Source organism: Capra hircus, chromosome 27 (assembly GCF_001704415.2).
Source record: "Capra hircus breed San Clemente chromosome 27, ASM170441v1, whole genome shotgun sequence".
In the NCBI taxonomy this organism is placed as follows: Eukaryota; Metazoa; Chordata; class Mammalia; order Artiodactyla; family Bovidae; genus Capra; species Capra hircus.
In genome coordinates this window covers 39,114,432-39,135,730 of record NC_030834.1, presented here as the reverse complement: position 1 = coordinate 39,135,730, position 21,299 = coordinate 39,114,432, and the positions used below count along the sequence as shown (strand labels likewise).

The 21,299-nt window shown below is 47.0% G+C and overlaps 1 protein-coding gene across 3 annotated transcripts in view; it reads left to right on the top strand.

Annotated features, from left to right (window-relative positions):
- Positions 1–21,299, top strand: part of MCPH1 (microcephalin 1) — a 229,369-nt gene that overhangs the window by 31,082 nt on the left and 176,988 nt on the right. For 2 of the 3 annotated variants that reach the window (XM_018041973.1, XM_018041975.1), the window contains 2 exons: positions 950–2,119; positions 17,924–18,033. In XM_018041973.1, coding sequence (XP_017897462.1) covers positions 950–2,119; positions 17,924–18,033 — 1,280 coding nt within the window. The remainder of the gene's footprint in view (positions 1–949; positions 2,120–17,923; positions 18,034–21,299) is intronic. The other variant, XM_018041974.1, reaches the window with a different exon arrangement.

Genomic DNA, 21,299 nt, shown 5'->3' with positions numbered 1-21,299 from the left:
ACAGTGACAATAACAAAGCACAACCAAGATACTAGGGTGAAACAGAGGCTTCGTTTTGTGTGTGGTTTAGTCTTTAATCTCTTTGTGTTGAAATTATTTGCCCACGTGTCTTCAATTATCCCCATCTTTTTTACTTCTGCCTGATGCACGTTATTTCATGTCAGTTGGAAACGAGTGACAGCTATAATGGAATTTCCTTGTTTCCTTGTGGGATTGCGCTTGTTTGTGTCTCATCCTATTCTCCTGTTAGCCCTGTGGCGTGGACACTGATGTCCCCATTCTGCCGGTGAGAACACCAGGGCATGGCAAAGGCAGACAGGTCTGCCATTGGGCTGACCCAGGCTTCGACCAAGGCCGTCTGGCTTCAGAATCTGTACTCCTAGGCATGTCACGCTGCTTGTCAGCCTTTTGAAAAGTGAGCTGAGCTTATTCAGCTGCTATTAATATAATTAAATGTGTGCTGCGTTTCCAGCTGTGGACTTGGGGACACAGCACCGTCCACCTGCTGGGATTCCCCCTGTTCCCTGGGGGCTGCCTCCCTTCTTGCCCTCTAAGTAGAGCATTAATGCTGTGGCTGGGTTAAGACCCCACTGTCGCCTCAGGCGTGGAGTCCATCGCACTGGAGCCTGGACGCGTGGCCTCCCGTCTAGAGTCCTGGCTTCCTCGAGGGTCCATGACTGGCTGTGGGTGCTCTTCCTGGAGCCAGGCACCCGGCGGGTGGGTGTCTGGAGCACGTTCCCGCCTCCCGACCCCGTCCTGTCTGAGCCGCGGGGAGCCCGGCGTTCCTGCTTGGGGATGCCGGCCGGAAGGCGTCCTGACAGAGTGGAAGGAGGACCCTTCTGCACCAAGAGCTGCGCTCAGGGAGCACCATTGTATTGTTATACTGACAAGTATACTTCTATACTAATTTAAACCCTTAAAAAGTGAATTCTTCATTAATGTTTTTCAGATGACTCTTTTGCTGGTGGTCTTCCCGTGTCTGCTGAAGATCTCTGTGGAGGCTCCGCAAGTGGGACTCAGGAGAGGAATCTGGGCGAGTTCATCACTGAAAGGGGAAGTGACGTGTGTGCTGTGTCGCCGGTGCTGCAGACAGGCAGCGTCAGCCCCTCAGCAGCTCCCCATCCCCTGGGTCTCTTGACTCCTCGCAGATCCACCAGCAGTCCTCCCAAGGCAGAGACCCCCCAGCAGAGCGGGGCTGCGGGTGGGGTTGTCACCCCCGTCTCAAAACCATCGCGGCCAGCGGCCCAGGGGCTGTCTGACGGGAAGAGGCCTTTGTCTCCTGTGTCCTCCGCTACAAAAGGCTGCCCGGGGGGACGTGCACAACTCATGGGCTCCTCAACCAAGAGAAAAAAGACACCGGAGAACTCTTGTCCAGCCTCGGAGAAGAGGCGGAAGAGGAGGCGGTCCCTTGGGCAGCGGCCTGCACCCCGACTGCGGCTGTGGAAGGCGGAGAGCGGCCTGCGGTCTGTGCAGAGGGCCGCTGTCAAGAATCTGGCCCTCGAGGAGTTCTCATACGATGATTACTTTTCTCCTGATAATCTCAAGGAGAGGATCTCGGAGGGGCTTCTTGGGGAGCAGCTGCCCTCCAGACCCCCTCCGCTCCACTGCCAGAGGAGCCTTTCCAAGACCGAGAGGACCAGCCTCCTGGACAGGGCTAACCTCTCCCTCATCGGCAGAAGCCCTAGGCCCGCCGTCGGCACCTGTTCCACAGCAAAGCCCGGCCCCCCCCTGGAGAGGCCTGCGCTCTCCAGGGCAGACGTGGGGCTGGGTGGCGGGACCTCGGGAGGCAAGCCTGCTGCTGATGGGACCCCCGGGCCCTGTCCCTGGGCTGAGGCCCAGGGTGGGGGCGATGCCCGCCCCGCTGGGGGTGACACTCTGCACACCCCCAGCGGACTCCTCCCCCAGACGGGACCACAGGGAGACCCCAGCCCTCTGACAGGAAGCAGGGAGGAGATGGAAGAATGGACTGACACCCAGCTCGCACAGAAAGACGGCGCTCCTCCTGGAACAGCGGAGTCCGCTGCAGCGCACAGCGAGGGTGAACTGAGCGCTGCAGGTGACCGTGCTGAGGGAAGATCCGCAGGGGCGAGGGAGGTGCCAGCCCAAGGAAGTAGCGAAAGTACGTGAGCCCCTCTCGCAGGTCTCTCCACTCAGAATGTGCAGCAGGGCGTCCAGCTGCCGCATATAACAGCTTGTTCATAAGCAAAATATTTTTTTTCCCTTTTTTAAAAAACTTTGAAGAATGTATGTTTGATATTTACAATGGTAAATTCTTTATTCTTGAGGAATAGACAGCTTACTGCCCTATGGAGTTGCTAGGTTCCTTGCTTAAGCCTGTTGTTATGAGTACATTTCCCTAAGTCCTGTAGGTGCTGCCTTTTGTGGAGAATGGCCTCGAGAGGGTGTCTGTCCTGGTTTCACTGTGGCCTCTCACTGCAGCATCGCTGAGCAGAGACGCACACTAGTGGAGAGCTTTTAAAATGACCTGCTTAAAACAGGGAGGCTGTGTACTTTAAAAGGGAAGTTAAGGCAGTGTAAATCGTGCATCTGTTTATAACAGTGAGGCTGTTTATTTTAGAAGGGAAATTATGGCAGTGTAAATCATGCATTTTTGTCAAGAAAAGACTTAAAAACAAATGTGGAAGTAAGTTATCAATATTTATTTTTAAAAAGACTACCTGGTGTTAGCTGTGGAGAAATATTTAATACTTTAAGCAAGTAGTTCATTGTAAGAGACCTTCTTAGGTTTCCTTTTATTTGCTTTAAGCATATAATTTAAATAGATTTATTCCTATCTAAACCATGGTAATTAAAACCATGGTAGCAGACTATGTCATTATAGCAAAAGTAACAACAATAGAACGGGAAAAATATCAGTAACCTCAGATATGCAGATGACACCACCCTTATGGCAGAAAGTGAAGAGGAAGTAAAAAGCCTCTTGATGAAAGAGGAGAGGGAGAAGTTGGCTTAAAGCTTAACATTCAGAAAACTAAGGTTATGGCATCTGGTCCCATCATTTCATGGGAAATAGATGGGAAAACAGTGTCAGCCTTTATTTTGGGGGGCTCCAAAATCACTGCAGGTGGTGATTGCAGCCATGAAATTAAAAGACGCTTACTCCTTGGAAGAAAAGTTATGACCAACCTAGATAGCATTAAAAAGCAGAGACATTACTTTGCCAACAAAGGTCCGTCTAGTCAAGGCTATGGTTTTCCAGTGGTCATGTGTGGATGTGAGAGTTGGACTGTGAAGAAGGCTGAGCGCCGAAGAATTGATGCTTTTGAACTGTGGTGTTGGAGAAGACTCTTGTGAGTCCCTTGGGCTATATGGAGATCCAACCAGTCTATCCTAAAGGAGATCAGTCCTGGGTGTTCATTGGAAGGACTGATGCTGAAGCTGAAACTCCAGTACTTTGGCCACCTCATGCAAAGAGTTGACTCATTGGAAAAGACCCTGATACTGGGAGGGATTGAGGGCAGGAGGAGAAGGGGACGACAGAGGATGAGATGGCTGAATGGCATCACCGACTCGATGCACATGAGTTTAGGTGAACTCTGGGAATTGGTTTTGGACATGGAGGCCTGGCATGCTGCAGTTCATGGGGTCACAAAGAGTTGGATACGACTGAGCGACTGAACTGAAGTGAACAACAATAGAAAAGCTTTTTGACTTTCTGATTATATGCACAAATAGGTTTCAGCAGTCAAAAGTGAAAACTCATGAACTTAAATCTCCACCTAAAGATTGTGTTAAAATTTCAGTGAAGCCAAGTTTATGCTTCATTATTTTGTTAAATCCTGAAATCATCTTAACCTTCATCTTTTTTCCCCCCATCTTAACGTTTTTAAAATGGAGAAGTCATAGGGATTGAAATGGACATAGTTGTTTTGTGTATTTTTCCCTTGGGTTGAGACTCCTCAGGATCATCTCAGAGAATTTAGTCTGTGTATTATTAACATTTTTATATCTGAGCTTTCTCATCTATATAAAACTTTATTATATATTTATAAAATACATAAAATTTGACAACCTTTATTTTATGTTCCTTTATGGTTAGTATGTGTTTTTGAAATACTTGCATTAAAATGATGTCAGATCTAAAGTTAATAGAAAACAGTGGGTATACAGAGGTGTAGTAATTAAGAAGATCCTGTTCTTGAACCTTACATTCTCATTCTTGGTTTCCATCTCAGGTTTTGAATAATACTTAGTGATGTGCAAACATAATCAAGTAAAAATAAAAATCTGCTTTCAGGTAGTGTGAAGCACCCTGCAGTCCCAACACTGTGAGCAGTGATCGCCCTCCTCTGGGACTCACCCCACATCCAGGGCCCTGTGGGGTCGTGGGGTGCGGGGAGGACCCCGGAATAGCTCAGTCTGATTCAGAAATGGGTCAGATATTCTCAGTGCACTAATGTCAGGACATCTGGATGCCCCCTGTTTTATGTCACTTCAGTAGACAGAAGGTCACTGAATTTAGGGCAGGAAAAGAGCTAACTATCTGGTAACCTAACCCTATCTCTTTGTTTTGTTATATAAAATCAGGACCCACCGATGTTTTAGGAGGTCCATAGTCAGCCCACCTGGCGTTTCCCCTCTTTGGGAACCCAGCACAGGTAACTGCTCTTTGCCTGCAGCCATCTGAGATGGTCGAGAGATGCTGAAACCGTGGAGCAGCAAAGCCCAAGCTGTACATCAAGCTGTGCCTCTCCAAATCCTGATGTTGAAATAAAAGTCTTTTTTCAATTTATGCTTTCTGTTTACTTTTACTTATTGCCCTTGGTAGTATCTAAAATGTGCTGTAGAGCTTGTGAGAACAAGTTACTGAGAGACTCAAAAATAAATGTTAGTAGAAAAGTGCGTGGAGGGAGAAACCTGATTCATGTGATCAGTCCTGTCTGACTCTCCATGACCCCATGGACTGCAGCACACCAGGTTTCCCTGTCCTTTCTATTTCCCAGGATTTGCTCAACCTCAGGTCCTTCGAGTCGGTGATGCCATCCAACCGTCTCATCCTCTGTTGCCCACTCCTCCTGCTCTGTCTTTCCCAGCATCAGGGTCTTTTCCAGTGAGTTGGCTCTTTGCATCAGGTGGGCAAAGTATTGGAGCTTCAGCATCACTCCTTCCAATGATTATTGAGGACTGATTTCCTTTAGGATTGAGTGGTTTGATCTCCTTGCTCTCCAAGGGATTCTCAAGAGTTTTCTCCAGCAACACAATTTGAAAGCATCAATTCTTCAGCTCTTAGCCTTCTTTAGGGTCCAACTCTCACATCCATATATGACTACTGGAAGAAACATAGCTTTGACTAGATGGACTTTTGTTGGCAAAGTGATGTCTCTGCTTTTTAATACACCGTTTAGATTGGTCATAGCTTTTCTTCCAAGGAGCAAGCATCTTTTAATTTCAGTCGCCATCTGCAGTGATTTTTGAGCCCAAGGAAATGAAAGTCTTTCACTGTTATCGTTGTTTCCCCATCTATTTGTCTTTAAGTGATGGGACCAGATGCCATGATCTTAGTTTTTTGAATGTTGAGTTTTAAGCCAGCTTTTTCACTGTCCTCTTTCACCTTCATCAAGAGGCTCTTTAGTTCCTCTTTGCTTTCTGCTGTTAGGGTGGTGTCATCTGCGTATATCAGGTTATTGATATTTCTCCTGGCAGTCCTGATTCAGCTTGTGATTTATCCAGCCCAGCATTTCACATGATGTACTCTGCATATAAGTTAAATAAGCAAGGTGACAATATACGGCCTTGATGTACTCCTTTCCCAATTTGGAACCAGTCTGTCTTTCCATGTCTGGTTCTAACTGTTGCTTCTTGACCTGCATACAGGTTTCTCAGGAGGCAGGTAAGGTGGTCTGATAGTTCCATCTCTCAAGAAATTTCCAGTTTGTTGTGATCCACACAGTCAAAGGCTTTGGCGTAGTCAGTAAAGCAGATGTTTTTCTAGAGTTCTCTTTTTTTTTTCCTGTGATTCAGCAGATGTTGGCTGTTTCATCTGTGGTTCTTCTGCCTTCTCTAAATCCAGCTCGCACATATGGAAGTTCTCAGTTCATGTACTGTTGAAGCCTAGCTTGAAGGATTTAGAGCATTACCTTGCTAAGCATGTGAAATGAGCACAATTGTGTGGTAGTTTCAACATTCTTTGGCATTACCCTTTGGGATTAGAATGAAAACTGACCTTTTCCAGTCATGTGGCCACTGCTGAGTTTTCCAAATTTGCTGGCATGTTGAGTGCAGCTCTCTAATAGCATCTGTTAGGATTTGAAGTAGCTCAGCTGGGATTCCATCACCTCCACTGGCTCGTTCATAGTAACGCTTCCTATGGCCCACTTGACTTTGCGGTCCGTGATGTCTGACTCTAGGTGAATGGTCACAGCTTCGTGGTTATCTGGGCCCATAATACCTTTTTTGTACAGTTCTTCTGTGTATTCTTGCCACTTCTTAGTATCTCCTGCTTCTGTTAGGTCCATACCGTTTCTGTCCTTTATTGTGCCCATCTTTGCATGAAATGTTCCCTATTAACCAGTAGTTTCTTCTTTCTAAACTTTTTTAGTTTCATAAACTAAACAAGCACATGCTCAGTGTAAGACAAATCGCTAAAAAGAGTAAAACCGTCCTGACCTCGCCTGCTTCTGTTGGTTCATTTAGCAGCTATTTCCATGCAGCTGTTGTGTCCCATGATCCCCTCTGATTCCCAGGAAGATGGGAGAGAAGCGGGCAGTGACTCCTATCTTCCCCCACCCCACACATGCAGAGGCTGTGTCCTGATGAGGATGGGCAGCACAGGAATGTCAGCGTCACGTCAGGTGGCAAAAGGCATGAGTAGAAGTGTTCTGGTTAGGGAAGGCAGCCAGGGAGGGCTTCTCGGAGGTGGTGACCTCAGCCCTCAGGCCTGGGCACAGGAGAAGAGGTGCCTTGTGGCTGGGGGCTGTGTTTCAGCCTGTGGAAATGGCGAGTGTGAATGTCCTGAGGTCGAAAATGCTCGCAGGAGCCGCAGTGGGCTCACTGCAGCAGCAGCTACTCTGGGCTGAGAGCGACTGGGAGGAAGTGCTCTCAAGCAGGGGCCATCCTGGGTTGCTTTGCTTTTGTTTCCACATGTGACGAGAAGCCAGTTGTGACTGATGTTTTGGATGTAACCCCAGGTGCTCGTGCACAGGCCGCGGTCAGTGTCTGCTAGAGACAGGCTGCCAGCAGTGGTGCGTTTCCTTCCAGATGGTCCGTGGGTGTGTTTGCACAAGCGCCTTAAATTCAAGACATTTATAGAGTTTTTACTGCATGCATAGGACTATGGTGTCCTGGTGTCTTAATGTCATTTTTTGTTTTTGAAACATGTCAGTCATTTCCGTTGGTGTCAATGGAGCGGCAAAGCTGCCTCATCTCTACATGTATTTCAGGAGTCAATGAAGTTTTCCAGTATCAAGTCAGAATACGTTAATCTAAAATATTAAACTTTGTGGGTCAGGGCGCAAAATCAAGGTATATAGGTATAGTGAGAAAACCATTTTCACAAATTTTTTATTCACGAAACTCACAAATTCAGTAAAGTCTTTTGTAATACAATTCTAATGAGGATAGAATTCTCCTTTCGGGGAGAGAGAACTTAGTAGGGGTTCAGATTGAGAGCTCTTGTCACCAAAATTGATGTGCATTTCAGTTAAGTCGCTCAGTCGTGTCCGACTCTTTGCGACCCCGTGAATCGCAGCACGCCAGGCCTCCCTGTCCATCACCATCACCCGGAGTTCACCCAGACTCACGTCCATCAAGTCTGTGATGCCATCCAGCCATCTCATCCTCAGTCGTCCCCTTCTCCTCCTGCCCCCAATCCCTCCAAGCATCAGAGTCTTTTCCAATGAGTCAACTCTTCACATGAGGTGTCCGAAGTACTGGAGTTTCAGCTTTAGCATCATTCCTTCCAAAGAAATCACAGGGTTGATCTCTTTCAGAATGGACTGGTTGGATCTCCTTGCAGTCCACGGAACTCTCAAGAGTCTTCTCCAACACCACAGTTCAAAAGCATCAATTCTTTGGCGCTCAGCCTTCTTCACAGTCCAACTCTCACATCCATACATGACCACAGGAAAAACCATAGCCTTGACTAGATGGACCTTAGTCGGCAAAGTAATGTCTATGCTTTTGAATATACTATCTAGGTTGGTCATAACTTTTCTTCCAAGGAGTAAGCGTCTTTTAATTTCACGGCTGCAGTCACCATCTGCAGTGATTTTGCAGCCCAAAAAAATAAAGTCTGACACTGTTTCCACTGTTTCCCCATCTATTTCCCATGAAGTGATGGGACCAGATGCCACGATGTTCGTTTTCTGAATGTTGAGCTTTAAGCCAACTTTTTCACTCTCCTCTTTCACTTTCATCAAGAGGCGTTTTGGTTCCTCTTCACTTTCTGCTATAAGGCTGATGTCATCTGCATATCTGAGGTTATTGATATTTCTCCTGGCAATCTTGATTCCAGCTTGTGTTTCTTCCAGTCCAGCGTTTCTCATGATGTACTCTGCATAGAAGTTAAATAAGCAGGGTGACAATATACAGCCTTGACGTACTCCTTTCCCTACTTGGAACCAGTCTGTTGTTCCATGTCCAGTTCTAACTGTTGCTTCCTGACCTGCATACAGATTTCTCAAGAGGCAGGTCAGGTGGTCTGGTATTCCCATCTCTTTCAGAATTTTCCACAGTTTATTGTGACCCACACAGTCAAAGGCTTTGGCATAGTCACTAAAGCAGAAATAGATGTTTTTCTGGAGCTCTCTTGGTTTTTCCATGATCCAGCGGATGTTGACAATTTGATCTCTGGTTCCTCTGCCTTTTCTAAAACCAGCTTGAACATCAGGGAGTTCACGGTTCACGTGTTGCTGAAGCCTGGCTTGGAGAATTTTGAGCATTACTTTACTAGTGTGTGAGATGAGTGCAATTGTGCGGTAGTTTGAACATTCTTTGGCATTGCCTTTCTTTGGGATTGGAATGAAAACTGACCTTTTCCAGTCCTGTGGCCACTGCTGAGTTTTCCAGATTTGCTGGCATATTGAGTGCAGCACTTTCACAGCATCATCTTTCAGGATTTGAAACAGCTCAACTGGAATTCCATCACCTCCACTAGCTTTGTTTGTAGTGATGCTTTCCAAGGCCCACTTGACTTCACATTCCAAGATGTCTGGCTCTAGATTAGTGAACACATCCTCATGATTATCTGGGTCGTGAAGATCTTTTTTGTACAGTTCTGTGTATTCTTGCCACCTCTTCTAATGCCACGTAGTAAGATTTTGGGGACTTCAGCTAATGCCGTTTCACACGGATGGGGACTACCAGATCCTGCTACCAGTCCCTGAGCAGTTGTCTTCCTGGAGCACGTGCTTGCCTAGGAAAGATCTCTGGGATCCCCTGAGAGTGTCCCCTGTGTGTTCTTTGTAGCCGGCTCTCCCAGTGCAGATGAAGCACCTCGGTTTTGCAGTCACGTGGGTTTTGAGCAAATGTGTGCTTTGCCCTTTCCTCAAGGTCTGTAAGTCGTTGCTGAAACTGTAGCTGGCTTGTGGGAAATAGATTATGTTAAATTTTCATGAGAATTAAGATCCCACGGTTTTAACTTCCGGCACCGCAGGGCAGGAAGTGTATAAAGCTGCTTGTTGTTACTTAATGTGTGGAAATGGCTTTCCCTCCCCTTCCCCGCTTGGGACTTCTGACCACGGCTCTTCAGGCAACCACCTGAGTAGGTCTTCATGGTCAAGCAGATAAATCTGACTCCTCCTGGACTACTGCACAGCTGGGCCATTGCAGGTTCCTCACTAACAAAGGTCGCTGAAGGGCTTCCTTCCACTGGTGCCGCGTGGCCATGGGCAAGAGCAGAAGGAGATCCTTCCTGTGCCCGCACCCTCCCCCGGTCCCTTGGTCTGATCGAGGCTTGTCTGTGGTTGATGGAGTTGCGTGTCAGCACAGACATGGCTTATCTAAACTGTTCGGTTCTGTCCAGTTACTAGGTTCTTTTTCATAAATAACAGTCGCCGGTAGAGGTTGATGAAGGCTTCTTAGCACATTTCTATGACCCGAGCTCCATCTACCAGCTCTTGTTGAAGGCAAGTCTCCAGACACACAGATATTTATTAAACATTTTGGCACACAAATGGGGGACTGTCCACAGATCAGATCAGTGTGCTGAAGTCTCAGGCATTGTCCTTTAAGTTAACTGTGGTGGTGGTGACGGTGGTTTAGTCCCTAAGTTGTGTCCCCATGGACTTGCGACCCCGTGGACTGTAGCACCGCAGGGTCCTCTGCACCTGATCTGAAAGCTTTACAAGAGGCAGACAGGATTCTCAGGGCTCCTTTCTGGATACTGGTCAGCATCAGGCTGCTAGAAAGCCCTCAGCCCTGTAGTTTCTCATACAGCCATTGGGGACCAAGTCTTGGATATGACCTCCAAGTACCAGCTTTGGCAGCTGCCCTATTCATACAGGGGTAGGAGGGTCCTGTGATATTTTAGCCCATCCCTGAATTTAACTGAGAGACATTCCTGGTATCCTTTACTCTGACTGATAAGCTAGTGATCCACCACCAGTTACAGCTCATTTCTTTAATCCATTTTGCCAGTTGCCAAAACATTTAGTGTTTGGGAGGAAGGTTTACAGGAGTTGTCTCTAAGGTGTCATGTTTAGCCTGAGTGCTTCCCCATATCCTCTCCTTTGGAACCTGCCAGAGGAGTTAAGCGGTCCTGGCAGCTTGATGTAGGCTACCCAGCCTTAGCAGGAAGACTGACTACAAGGAAGGTGTTAGAACCTGTTGATTATTTGACCTCATTTGTTTCCTAATTAATCATATGTGTACTCTGCACCTGCTATGTTCAACACGTGAGCACTAGCAGGGTAACGATGTGAAGCTCTGTCCCTTTCCTTCAAGCTTAGACGTGCAGGGAACATGTGGTCAGGTTAATCTACATACGAGGATCAGAGATTTCAAAAGATGGAGAGGTGACTCCCAATGGGAGAGGTTATGTGGTATTAAAGCTGATCTGCATGTTTAAAATCCATGTGTTAATTATCTGTACAATGATTATGAAGGAAATGATGCCACATCATCTTTTGAAGATTATGATTAGATTTTAGTTTGGCTTTCTTCTTGGTTAACAAAATGAACTTGATGTTTTGGCAGCTGTGTGTGTGTGTGTGAATTGTCAGCTGAGTCTTGCTTGCATAGAACCTGCGAACTTGCACATACCCCAATTCCCAAAAGTATATATAGAAAGGACTTTCTTCCCACAGTCTCAAAATTCTGCATTCTATATCGCTCTTAAGTAATTCATTATTCAGATTTTAGGAGCTCAGAAGAAATTTCCCCTTGGGACAGTGTTAAAATGTTATAGTATATGCCTTTGTCATTGAAATTATAGACCCTTAAATCAACCCTCTCAAACCTTTTTGGTCTTTGATCTTGCAGACTGTCTTGTTCTGGTAAATAGTAGTTGCTTAAATATATTATTAGCAGTAGTGTTATTAGTCTTAATTCTGTGTCTTGGCAGTAGGAAGGTGGGGTGTGCAGGATGGATGTGGAGAGTAAGAGTTTGTTCTGTGTTGCTCTGCCCTGGGCAGGACCTTGCTGTGGACCATCTCTGAAGAAATTTAATGTTTCTTCTCAACCGTGTGTTAAGCTGCCTGCCCGTGGTTCTGACCCAGAGAGATCGCCCCTCAGTATTGAAATAGTTCTTAATCCTGCTTATCTCCGCTAGGTGAGGGGAGGCAGTGGTTTAACTGATGCCCTCTGAGAGGCAGCTGGGGTCACTTTCTCATCTTGATGTATCAGTACTTGATGATATTGATAACCCAGACAGATTTTTAATTGGCAAAAGTTCAGGCATAACTTAATGATAAACATTCTGGGGCTATGAATTTTTTCCCTTTGTATTTGGTCTTTTTTCCCTTTGAAATGGAGACCGTGAATCACTTGTATAATGAAGAATGAACATGAGGAGAGAAGAGAGTCTAGGATTTATGACTTTGGTCCTGGATGGTTGATAACACTCATCATACAGGGGCGTGCTGGAGGAAGAGCAGATAGAGGGTGGACGTGGCAGGCCAGTTGAATGTTCCCGGAGGCATTCACAGTAGACGTCCACTAGGTGCTGAGTTTATCAGGCTGCATCTCAGCTGGGAGGTCTCCGTAAGAGGCATCAAATTAGGAACTTCAGTGATGGATGACTTTCTGAGCTGTGGTGAAATCACCTTTGAGGTGATGACAGCCCACTTGAGGAGCAGACAGCAAGGGTCTCCAGGAGGTGGGGGGGCCAGGACGCTAGGGGTCGGCGTCTGCTCACTGAACTGCTGCAAGGAATGGGATCGACCTGTTCTCCTTTCTTGGCCCTTTCAGCTACTTGCAGTTCACTGATGACATCCTTAAAGAAGACATGAGTCAATGACTGTAGCTCTTTGTGAGCTGATATTTTAACATAACTACATAAATCATTTGCTGTTATCAGTCTGTGACTGCATGATTGTGAAAACACGTCATTAGCAATGTTTGTCTTAGGTGTTAAGAGACAATGCGTAGTCTGGACCTTTATGTCTACGAAACGCTTTGTTGTTACTTAGTCACTAAGTCATATCTGATTCTGTGACCCCAGGGACTGTAGCCCGCCAGGCTCCTCTGCCAATAGGATTCTCCAGGCAAGAACTAGAGTGGGTTGCCATTCCTTTCTCCCGGGGACCTTCCCGACCCAGGGGTTGAACCCGTTTCCTGGACTGGCAGGCAGAATTCTTTACCACTGAGCCACCTGGGAAGCCGACAGAATGCTTTACAACCTCTTTTCCTGTTCTCAGCTAGAATTGAGGCAAAATGAATGAAAGTAAGAAGCTTGGCATAGCCAGATCTTAGCACACGCTACTGTATACAGAATACCCTCACACGGCCGCTAACCCATTTGCTCCAAGTAAGGTGTCTAGACGCTGAAACCTTCACCAGGGTTGGGCAGTCACCCGGGGCTGTAAAAGGACTAGGAGGACAGGGCAAAAATCCAAGACTGCTGGGGGCGTGGTGGGATCCGCATGTGACTGGTTTGAGCCTCCGAAGGAGTCCAGTATTAGGGTCCGTAGGTGGTTTAGCTGTCCCACAGTCTGGTTTGCTAGCCCAAGTTAGTTCCCTCAGATTGCCCTCGGGGCATTCGGCCAATCCTTACTCTAAGCGCTGCAGCCCGCGCCTCCCTGCCCAGCCCCCGCTTGCTAGTGGCCGGTGCAGGCGTCTGCGCTGCTTCTCCGCCGGGGGAGTTACCCTTGGGCTCGTAATCTGTGGGTTTTAATTATTTATTTATTTTTCCTCCCTGTTATGTTGCCTCTGTGCTTCCAAGGCTCGCCCCAGACTCGGCAGTGAGAGTGTTTCCTGGTGTTTGGAAACTTCTCTCTTTTTAAGACTCCCTTCCTGGGACGGAGCTCCGTCCCTCCCTCTTTTGTCTCTTTTTTTGTCTTTTATATTTTTTCCTATGTCCTTTCGAAGACAATGGGCTGCTTTTCTGGGTGCCTGTTGTCCTCTGCCGGCATTCAGAAGCTGTTTTGTGGAATTTGCTCAGCGTTGAAATGTTCTTTTGATGAATTTGTTGGGGAGAAAGTGGTCTCCCCGTCCTATTCCTCCACCATCTTAGGACCGCCCGTAGGTGGTTTAGAACCTGGCCTTAGAGCATCTAGGGGCTCAAGTTGCAAATGACTAGTTTGAATTCAACAAAATGCTTAACCATTGTTCTGCGTTTTGTTGCCACTGAGCTAAACCCTCAGTTTTGAAGGAAGAGTTGAACGCTGCCAGTCAGACCCACCAAACTTAATGATATCTGTTTTATCAGAGAGTCCTATTGTATTGGAAGTGCTTGCGCAGCAGTCAGCTCTCACGTTACATGACTTTTAATTCCTGACGGCTCTTAAATCCTTTAATCCTTATGTTGTGTTCATTTCTCTATGTCTACATTGTTGCAAGCTCCCTAAGAAAGAAGAAAGTGTTAGTCACTCAGTGGTGTCTGAGCCTTTGCGACCCCGTGGACTGTAGCCTACAGTCCCTCCGTCCATGGGATTTTCCAGGCAAGAATACTGGAGTTGCCATTTCCTTCTAAGGATGGGGCAATATCTGTGTGTCTAAAAGCTCTTCNTGAATCGCAGCACGCCCAGGCCTCCCTGTCCATCACCAACTCCCGAGTTCACTCAGACTCATGTCCATCAAGTCAGTGATGCCATCCAGCCATCTCATCCTCGTCGTCCCCTTCTCCTCTTGCCCCCAATCCCAACCAGAATCAGAGTTCTTTTCCAATGAGCCAACTCTTCGCATGAGGTGGCCAAAGTACTGGAGCTTCAGCTTCAGCATCATTCCTTCCAAAGAAATCCCAGGGCTGATCTCCTTCAGAATGGACTGGTTGGATCTCCTTGCAGTCCAAGGGACTCTCAAGAGTCTTCTCCAACACCACAGTTCAAAAGCATCAATTCTTCGGCGCTCAGCCTTTCTTCACAGTCCAACTCTCACATCCATACATGACCACAGGAAAAACCATAGCCTTGACTAGACAGACCTTAGTCCGCAAAGTAATGTCTCTGCTTTTGAATATACATCTAGGTTGGTCATAACTTTTCTTCCAAGGAGTAAGCGTCTTTTAATTTCATGGCTGCAGTCACCATCGCAGTGATTTTGGAGCCCCCAAAAATAAAGTCTGACACTGTTTCTACTGTTTCTCCATCTATTTCCCATGAAGTGATGGGACCAGATGCCATGATCTTCGTTTTCTGAATGTTGAGCTTTAAGCCAACTTTTCACTCTCCTCTTTCACTTTCATCAAGAGGCTTTACAGCTCCTCTTCACTTTCTGCCATAAGGGTGGTGTCATCTGCATATCTGAGGTGATTGATATTTCTCCTGGTACTCTTGATTCCAGCTTGTGTTTCTTCCAGTCCAGTGTTTCTCATGATGTACTCTGCATAGAACTTAAATAAGCAGGGTGACAATATACAGCCTTGACGTACTCCTTTTCCTATTTGGAACCAGTCTGTTGTTCCATGTCCAGTTCTAACTGTTGCTTCCTGACCTGCATACAGATTTCTCAAGAGGCAGGTCAGGTGGTCTGGTATTTCCCATCTCTTTCAGAATTCTCCACAGTTTATTGTGATCCACACAATCAAAGGCTTTGGCATAGTCAATAAGGCAGATGTTTTTCTGGAACTCTCTTGCTTTTTCGATGATCCAGCGGATGTTGGCAATTTGATCTCTGGTTCCTCTGCCTTTTTCTAAAACCAGCCTTGAACATCGGGGAGTTCACGGTTCACATATTGCTGAAGTCTGGCTTGTAGAATTTTGAGCATTACTTTAAAGCTAGCGATGTGAGATGAGTGCAGTTGTGCGGTAGTTTGAGCAATATCTTTGGAACGTTATGTATGGCTGCAAAAGACTGACTTGTCCAGCTCCAATATGCCACTGCTGAGTTTGGCCAAACTCATGCAGTGGCTACTTAGGAGTGGGACAAGTTCACTTTTGCAGCATTCCACATTCACAGGATGTTGAAAGCAAGGCTCCAAACTAGCGCACAATTGCACTCATCTCACATAGCTAGTAAAGTAATGCTCAAAATTCTACAAGCCAGACTTCAGCAATATGTGAACCGTGAACTCCCCGATGTTCAAGCTGGTTTTAGAAAAGGCAGAGGAACCAGAGATCAAATTGCCAACATCCGCTGGATCATCGAAAAAGCAAGAGAGTTCCAGAAAAACATCTATTTCTGCCTTTATTGACTATGCCAAAGCCTTTGACTTGTGTGGATCACAATAAACTGTGGAGAATTCTGAAAGAGATGGAAATACCAGACCACCTGACCTGCCTCTTGAGAAATCTGTATGCAGGTCAGGAAGCAACAGTTAGAACTGGACATGGAACAACAGACTGGTTCCAAATAGGAAAAGGAGTACGTCAAGGCTGTATATTGTCACCCTGCTTATTTAAGCTTCTATGCAGAGTACATCATGAGAAACACTGGACTGGAAAGAAACACAAGCTGGAATCAAAGAGTACAGGAGAAATATCAATCACCTCAGATATGCAGATGACACCACCCTTATGGCAGAAAGTGAAGAGGAGCTGTAAAGCCTCTTGATGAAAGTGAAAGAGGAGAGTTGAAAAGTTGGCTTAAAGCTCAACATTCAGAAAACGAAGATCATGGCATCTGGTCCCATCACTTCATGGAAATAGATGGGAACATGAAACAGTGTCAGACTTTATTTTTGCTCCAAAATGCCGATGTGACTGCAGCCATGAAATTAAAAACGCTTACTCCTTGGAGAAAAGTTATGACCAACCTAGATAGTATATTCAAAAGCAGAGACATTACTTTGCCGGACAAGGTCTGTCTAGTCAAGGCTATGGTTTTTCCTGTGGTCATGTATGGATGTGAGAGTTGGACTGTGAAGAAGGCTGAGCACCAAAGAATTGATGCTTTTGAACTGTGGTGTTGGAGAAGACTCTTGAGAGTCCCTTGGACTGCAAGGAGATCCACCCAGTCCATTCTGAAGGAGATCAACCCTGTGATTTCTTTGGAAGGAATGATGCTAAAGCTGAAACTCCAGTACTTCAGACACCTCATGCGGAGAGTTGACTCATTGGAAAAGACTCTGATGCTTGGAGGGATTGGGGGCAGGAGGAGAAGGGGATGACTGAGGATGAGATGGCTGGATGGCATCACGGACTCGATGGACATGAGTCTGAGTGAACTCCGGGTGATGGTGATGGACAGGGAGGCCTGGCGTGCTGCGATTCATGGGGTCACAAAGAGTCAGACACGACTGAGCAACTGAAATGAACTGAACTGAACTGAACTGAACTGAAACATCTTCAATGGGCAGCTCCAGAGTGTAGACACCTTGTTGACAAGCATGTTGGCATCCAAGGGCGATGGCGTTTTAGGGAGGCTGTGGCTGGGCCCCGAGTGTCACCCGAGGCTGCCATGTGCCCTCTGTGAAGCTGTGTGCATTGCAGCTGGTCTGAGGAGTGCTTCAGAGCGCCGGGAACGTCACACAGCAGGCAGGCTCTTTGGGGCAGAAAGAGTGAAATCAAGGAGCATGATCCGAAGCTGCAGCTGTAGGTGAATCATTTCAGTTAAATAACTCACACTCCGTTTTTGGTTACTTAGCGTTTCTACACCATTTAGCATCTGACGAAGCCTCATTTGACATATGTTCTATTTGGCTTAGTGTGTCTTCAGGACAAAAGTTTGGTCTGAGGTGTAAGTTTGTGGGACATAAAATCACCATCTCTCAGTTATATAGATTGTAACCTGAAACTTTGTACCAAAGGCTGTTTTCTAGAGTAACTCAGACTTGCCCCAGAGCTAAGATTTATTTCTTCTAATACAGAACTGCCTTCTTGGAGAAGCTGATTTTTGATCATTAGATCAAAACTGAAGAATTGGAGTTTGAATAATACATAAAGTTTAGGCATCTTTTTTTTAAAAAATTGTTTATTTGACCATGCGGGGTCTCAGCTGTGGCATGAGAACGCTTAGTTGCAGCGCGTGGGATCCAGTTGCCTGCGAGGGGTGGTGCGCAGGCCCCCGGCGCTGGGAGCTGGGCGTCTTAGCCACCAGGCCAGCAGGGGAGCCTCTGTGGGCGTCAGGGTGCTCATCAGGCCTTCAGTTGGACTGGCGGGGTTCTGTGGGACTAGTGCGTTGTCACGTGACAGGCACGGTTGTTTCTGACCCTTGAGTTGTGAATTCCTTGGGATATTGGAGGATAATCAATGGAATGTTATAACTAGACCTCAAAGAGCAAGCAGTACGTAATGTTTATTGTCAAAGACTATACTTTCTTGTTGCCAGAATAAGTGAATTAATTAAAAAAAATTTATTCGGCTTAAGTTGCATTAGTATTTCAGGCCATGTAAACTTGTAGCTAATCTTCAATCCGCTTGGGTTTTAGGTGTGAAAAGTGGACCAACAGGGCATGGTGTTGTGGCCAGCTCATGGAAAGGCTGCCAGGACCTCCTCAGACCGCGGGAGGAATCCAGGAAGAAGGGGAGAGGCCAGAAGGTCAGTGTGTGCAAACATTGTCTTAAACTTCCCGCTGCTGCCATGCCGTGATTTCTGCCCTGGGTTAATGCCGCATAAACTGCTCTGTCCAGCTTGCATTTGATTTTTCAAAAAATTAATTATGGGTGGATGCTGGGAAACTCTGACAATAAAACCAAGAGCATTGCTTACATTCAGGACAGAGTTACTACTGGTGGAGCCAACCTCCTTGCGCCCTTTGCCAGGGCATTTCTCGCTTGTAAAAACGCCACCAGCTTCTCTCGAGCAGAGAGCGTTGGCCGAGCCAGCAATTGTTGTTATATCATCTGAGTATTAAACAGCCACTAGGTAGGAGGTGAAGAGCCCGGCCATCTAGGATTTGTGAGCTGCTCACGGCCTGACCCGAAGCCGTCGGAGGGAATGGTTTTGTGCTGAGACTTGGGTCTTCTGAGGCTGTAGCCTGGGAACCTGCTCGCGCGCGTGCACTCTCTCCTCTCTCTCTCTCCTCTCTCTCTCTCCCCCTCGCCCCCTCCCCACTGTCTCAGAGGGTATCAAGCTCTGAGGCCCACCCGCTGAGGCTCACGTGGGCCACTCCAGGAGGACTTTACACTTGTTGATCCTTCAACATCTGCTCTCACGGCCGAGCTCTTGAATTAGCCCCTTGTTATCCTGTGCCATGTTTTCATGAGGCCAAGAAACTATGATAGAGTGAAACCCGAAATCCAAGTGACAAGACAGCTGCAGCGGTAAACATGCAGCAACCAGGAAGGAGCCAGTTTTTAGGGGGAGCCACAGATTCACAGGGAAAGGAACTGTCAAGCCCCCCAACACGTGTGAAGCCCCCTGGGCCGCCGGCTCCGTGTCATGACTGGTGACCGCCCTGAGCCTGGCGCAGCTTGCAGACCTGCCCGGCCCCCCCGCCCTGTCCTGGTGTCCCTGTAGCCAGCCGGGGGCCTGCGACCACGTCCAGGATGGGTTTCCATGTCCCGATCTTCTTCCTCAGTGCAGGGTGGCCGCTTAGCCTTTCCTTTGGAAAAACTAGGGCCAGAGCTGGGCCAGCACTCACTCCTCTGATGCTTGTTATGTGCGCACTCTCTCCTGCCCTGCTCCTTCCCGTGGGTCCTGTCCACCCTGAAGGGGACTGGCCTGCTGCTTCCACGGGAAAGACTGTCCTGGAGGGCCTCCCTGCCCCGTATTCCTAGTCTATCTCTCACCCCTCTTAGCCTTTGGGAACCATGTTTTGTGTTCATGAGTCTGTGTGTTGTAGATAAATTCATTTGCATCGTATTTTAGATTCCACAGATAAGTGATATACTGTGGTGTTTGTCTTTTTTTATTTAGTTACTTCACTCAGTATGATTATCTCCACGTCCATCTGTGCTCTTGCAAAACGGCTTTATTTCATTCTCTTTTATGGCTGAGTATTATATTTACATGCACACACTCACACCACACAACCTCTTTACTCATTCAGTCTCTGGGTTGGGAAGATCCCCTGGAGGAGAAAATGGCATCTGGCTCCAGTATTCTTGCTGGAAGAATTCCTGGATAGAGGAGCCTGGCAGGCTACAGTCCATGGGGTCGCCAAGAGTTGGACAGGATGGAGCGACTAAGCACAGCACATTATATACACATACACGCACACACACCCTACAACTGCTTTATCTGTTCATCGGTCAGTAGGCATGCAGATTGCTTCCATGTCCTGGCTGCTGTACACAGCACTGCAGTGAACCCTGGGGTGCATGTATCTTTGCAAATTAGAATTTTATCTGAGCATTTGTTTGCCCAGAAGCGCTTACTTTATGTTTCATTTTCGAGGAACCTCCATACTGTTCTCTGTAGTGTCTGCGCCAGTTTACCTCCCCGCCAGCAGGGTGGGAGGGTTCCCTTTTCTCCACACCCTCTCCACCGTCTGTTGTTTCTAGACTTTGTGATGATGAAGTTCTGGCAGGTGTGAGGTGATAACTCCTTGTGGTTTTGGTTCGCATTTCTCTAGTAATGAGTGACGTTGAGTCTCTCTGTGTGCCTCTTGGCCACCTGGATGTCTTCTCTGGAGACGTGTCTGTTTGGGTCTGATCCCCCTGCAGGACTCTTAAGTGGCAGGACTCGGGTTCTGCCTGGGACCTTCTGAGTCGGTGTTCCCTGTGAAAGCCCCCATGCAGTACAGTCTCCCGCCTCAGGAAGGAACCTGGCTCCCAGCACAGATGGTTCACCTTGTCTTCCTCAGGGCAGAGGACACAACCCGGTTCCCTGTCTTCCGCAGACCTTTGTCCTCATCCATCACTCTTGTCCTCATTCACTGCACAGCCTTTTCTCCAGTGAATCGAGCGCTCGTCATGCCTGAGGGCAGTGCCCCCCTGCTTTATCCCATCTCGGGGATCTGAAGTTGTTGGGGTACCTGACTCACATCCTTAGACATCCTGATGTCTTTAATATGAGGTGCATCTTGGGCTACTAGAATTCTTAGATTCCTCCTAAGCTAATTCTAATATGAAACAGAGTTTGGAACCACTGTTATGCCTTAGGGACTATGTCTGGTATAGTTCAAACAAGCAATTTATCTTGGAAGAAGTTCTGTTTGTTTCCGAACTCTTCTCATATAAACTGATTTTATTCTTTAGACTTTTAAGAAAACAAGAACAAAAACAAAATCCTGATTTTATTTGCTTAATGGCTAAGTATTTTAGAAGTGTAAATTTAGTTAGCAAAGGCAATGGCCCCCCACTCCAGTACTCTTGCCTGGAGAATCCCGTGGACGGAGGGGCCTGGTAGGCTGCAGTCCATGGGGTCGCTAGGAGTCGGACACGACTGAGCAACTTCACTTTCACTTTTCACTTTCATGCATTGGAGAAGGAAATGGCAACCCACTCCAGTATTCTTGCCTGGAGAATCCCAGGGACGGGGGAGCCTGGTGGGCAGCCATCTCTGGGGTCGCACAGAGTCGGACGTGACTGAAGCGACTTAGCAGCAGCAGCATAGAGATGAATGGTCATGGTTTATCACTGTACAGGTTAAAACGAAGAGCAATAACAACATTTTTAAAATTCAATTTAAAATTTTAAAGATACAGTTTCCTGGCAGTGTTTGAGATCTTCAAAAATGAGTGTAGGGAGCAGTGTTTACATTGATATCTTATGTGATGGCAAGTCAGCGAAAGCACTGAGTTTAGTTGCCTGGAGTTAAAAGCTGACTGTGGAGTGACACAGGAGTCATATTGGTGAGTTAAATACAGGCCTCGGATCTGTGACTTACCAGTGGAATGCTAGTCATGAGGGTTATGCTGC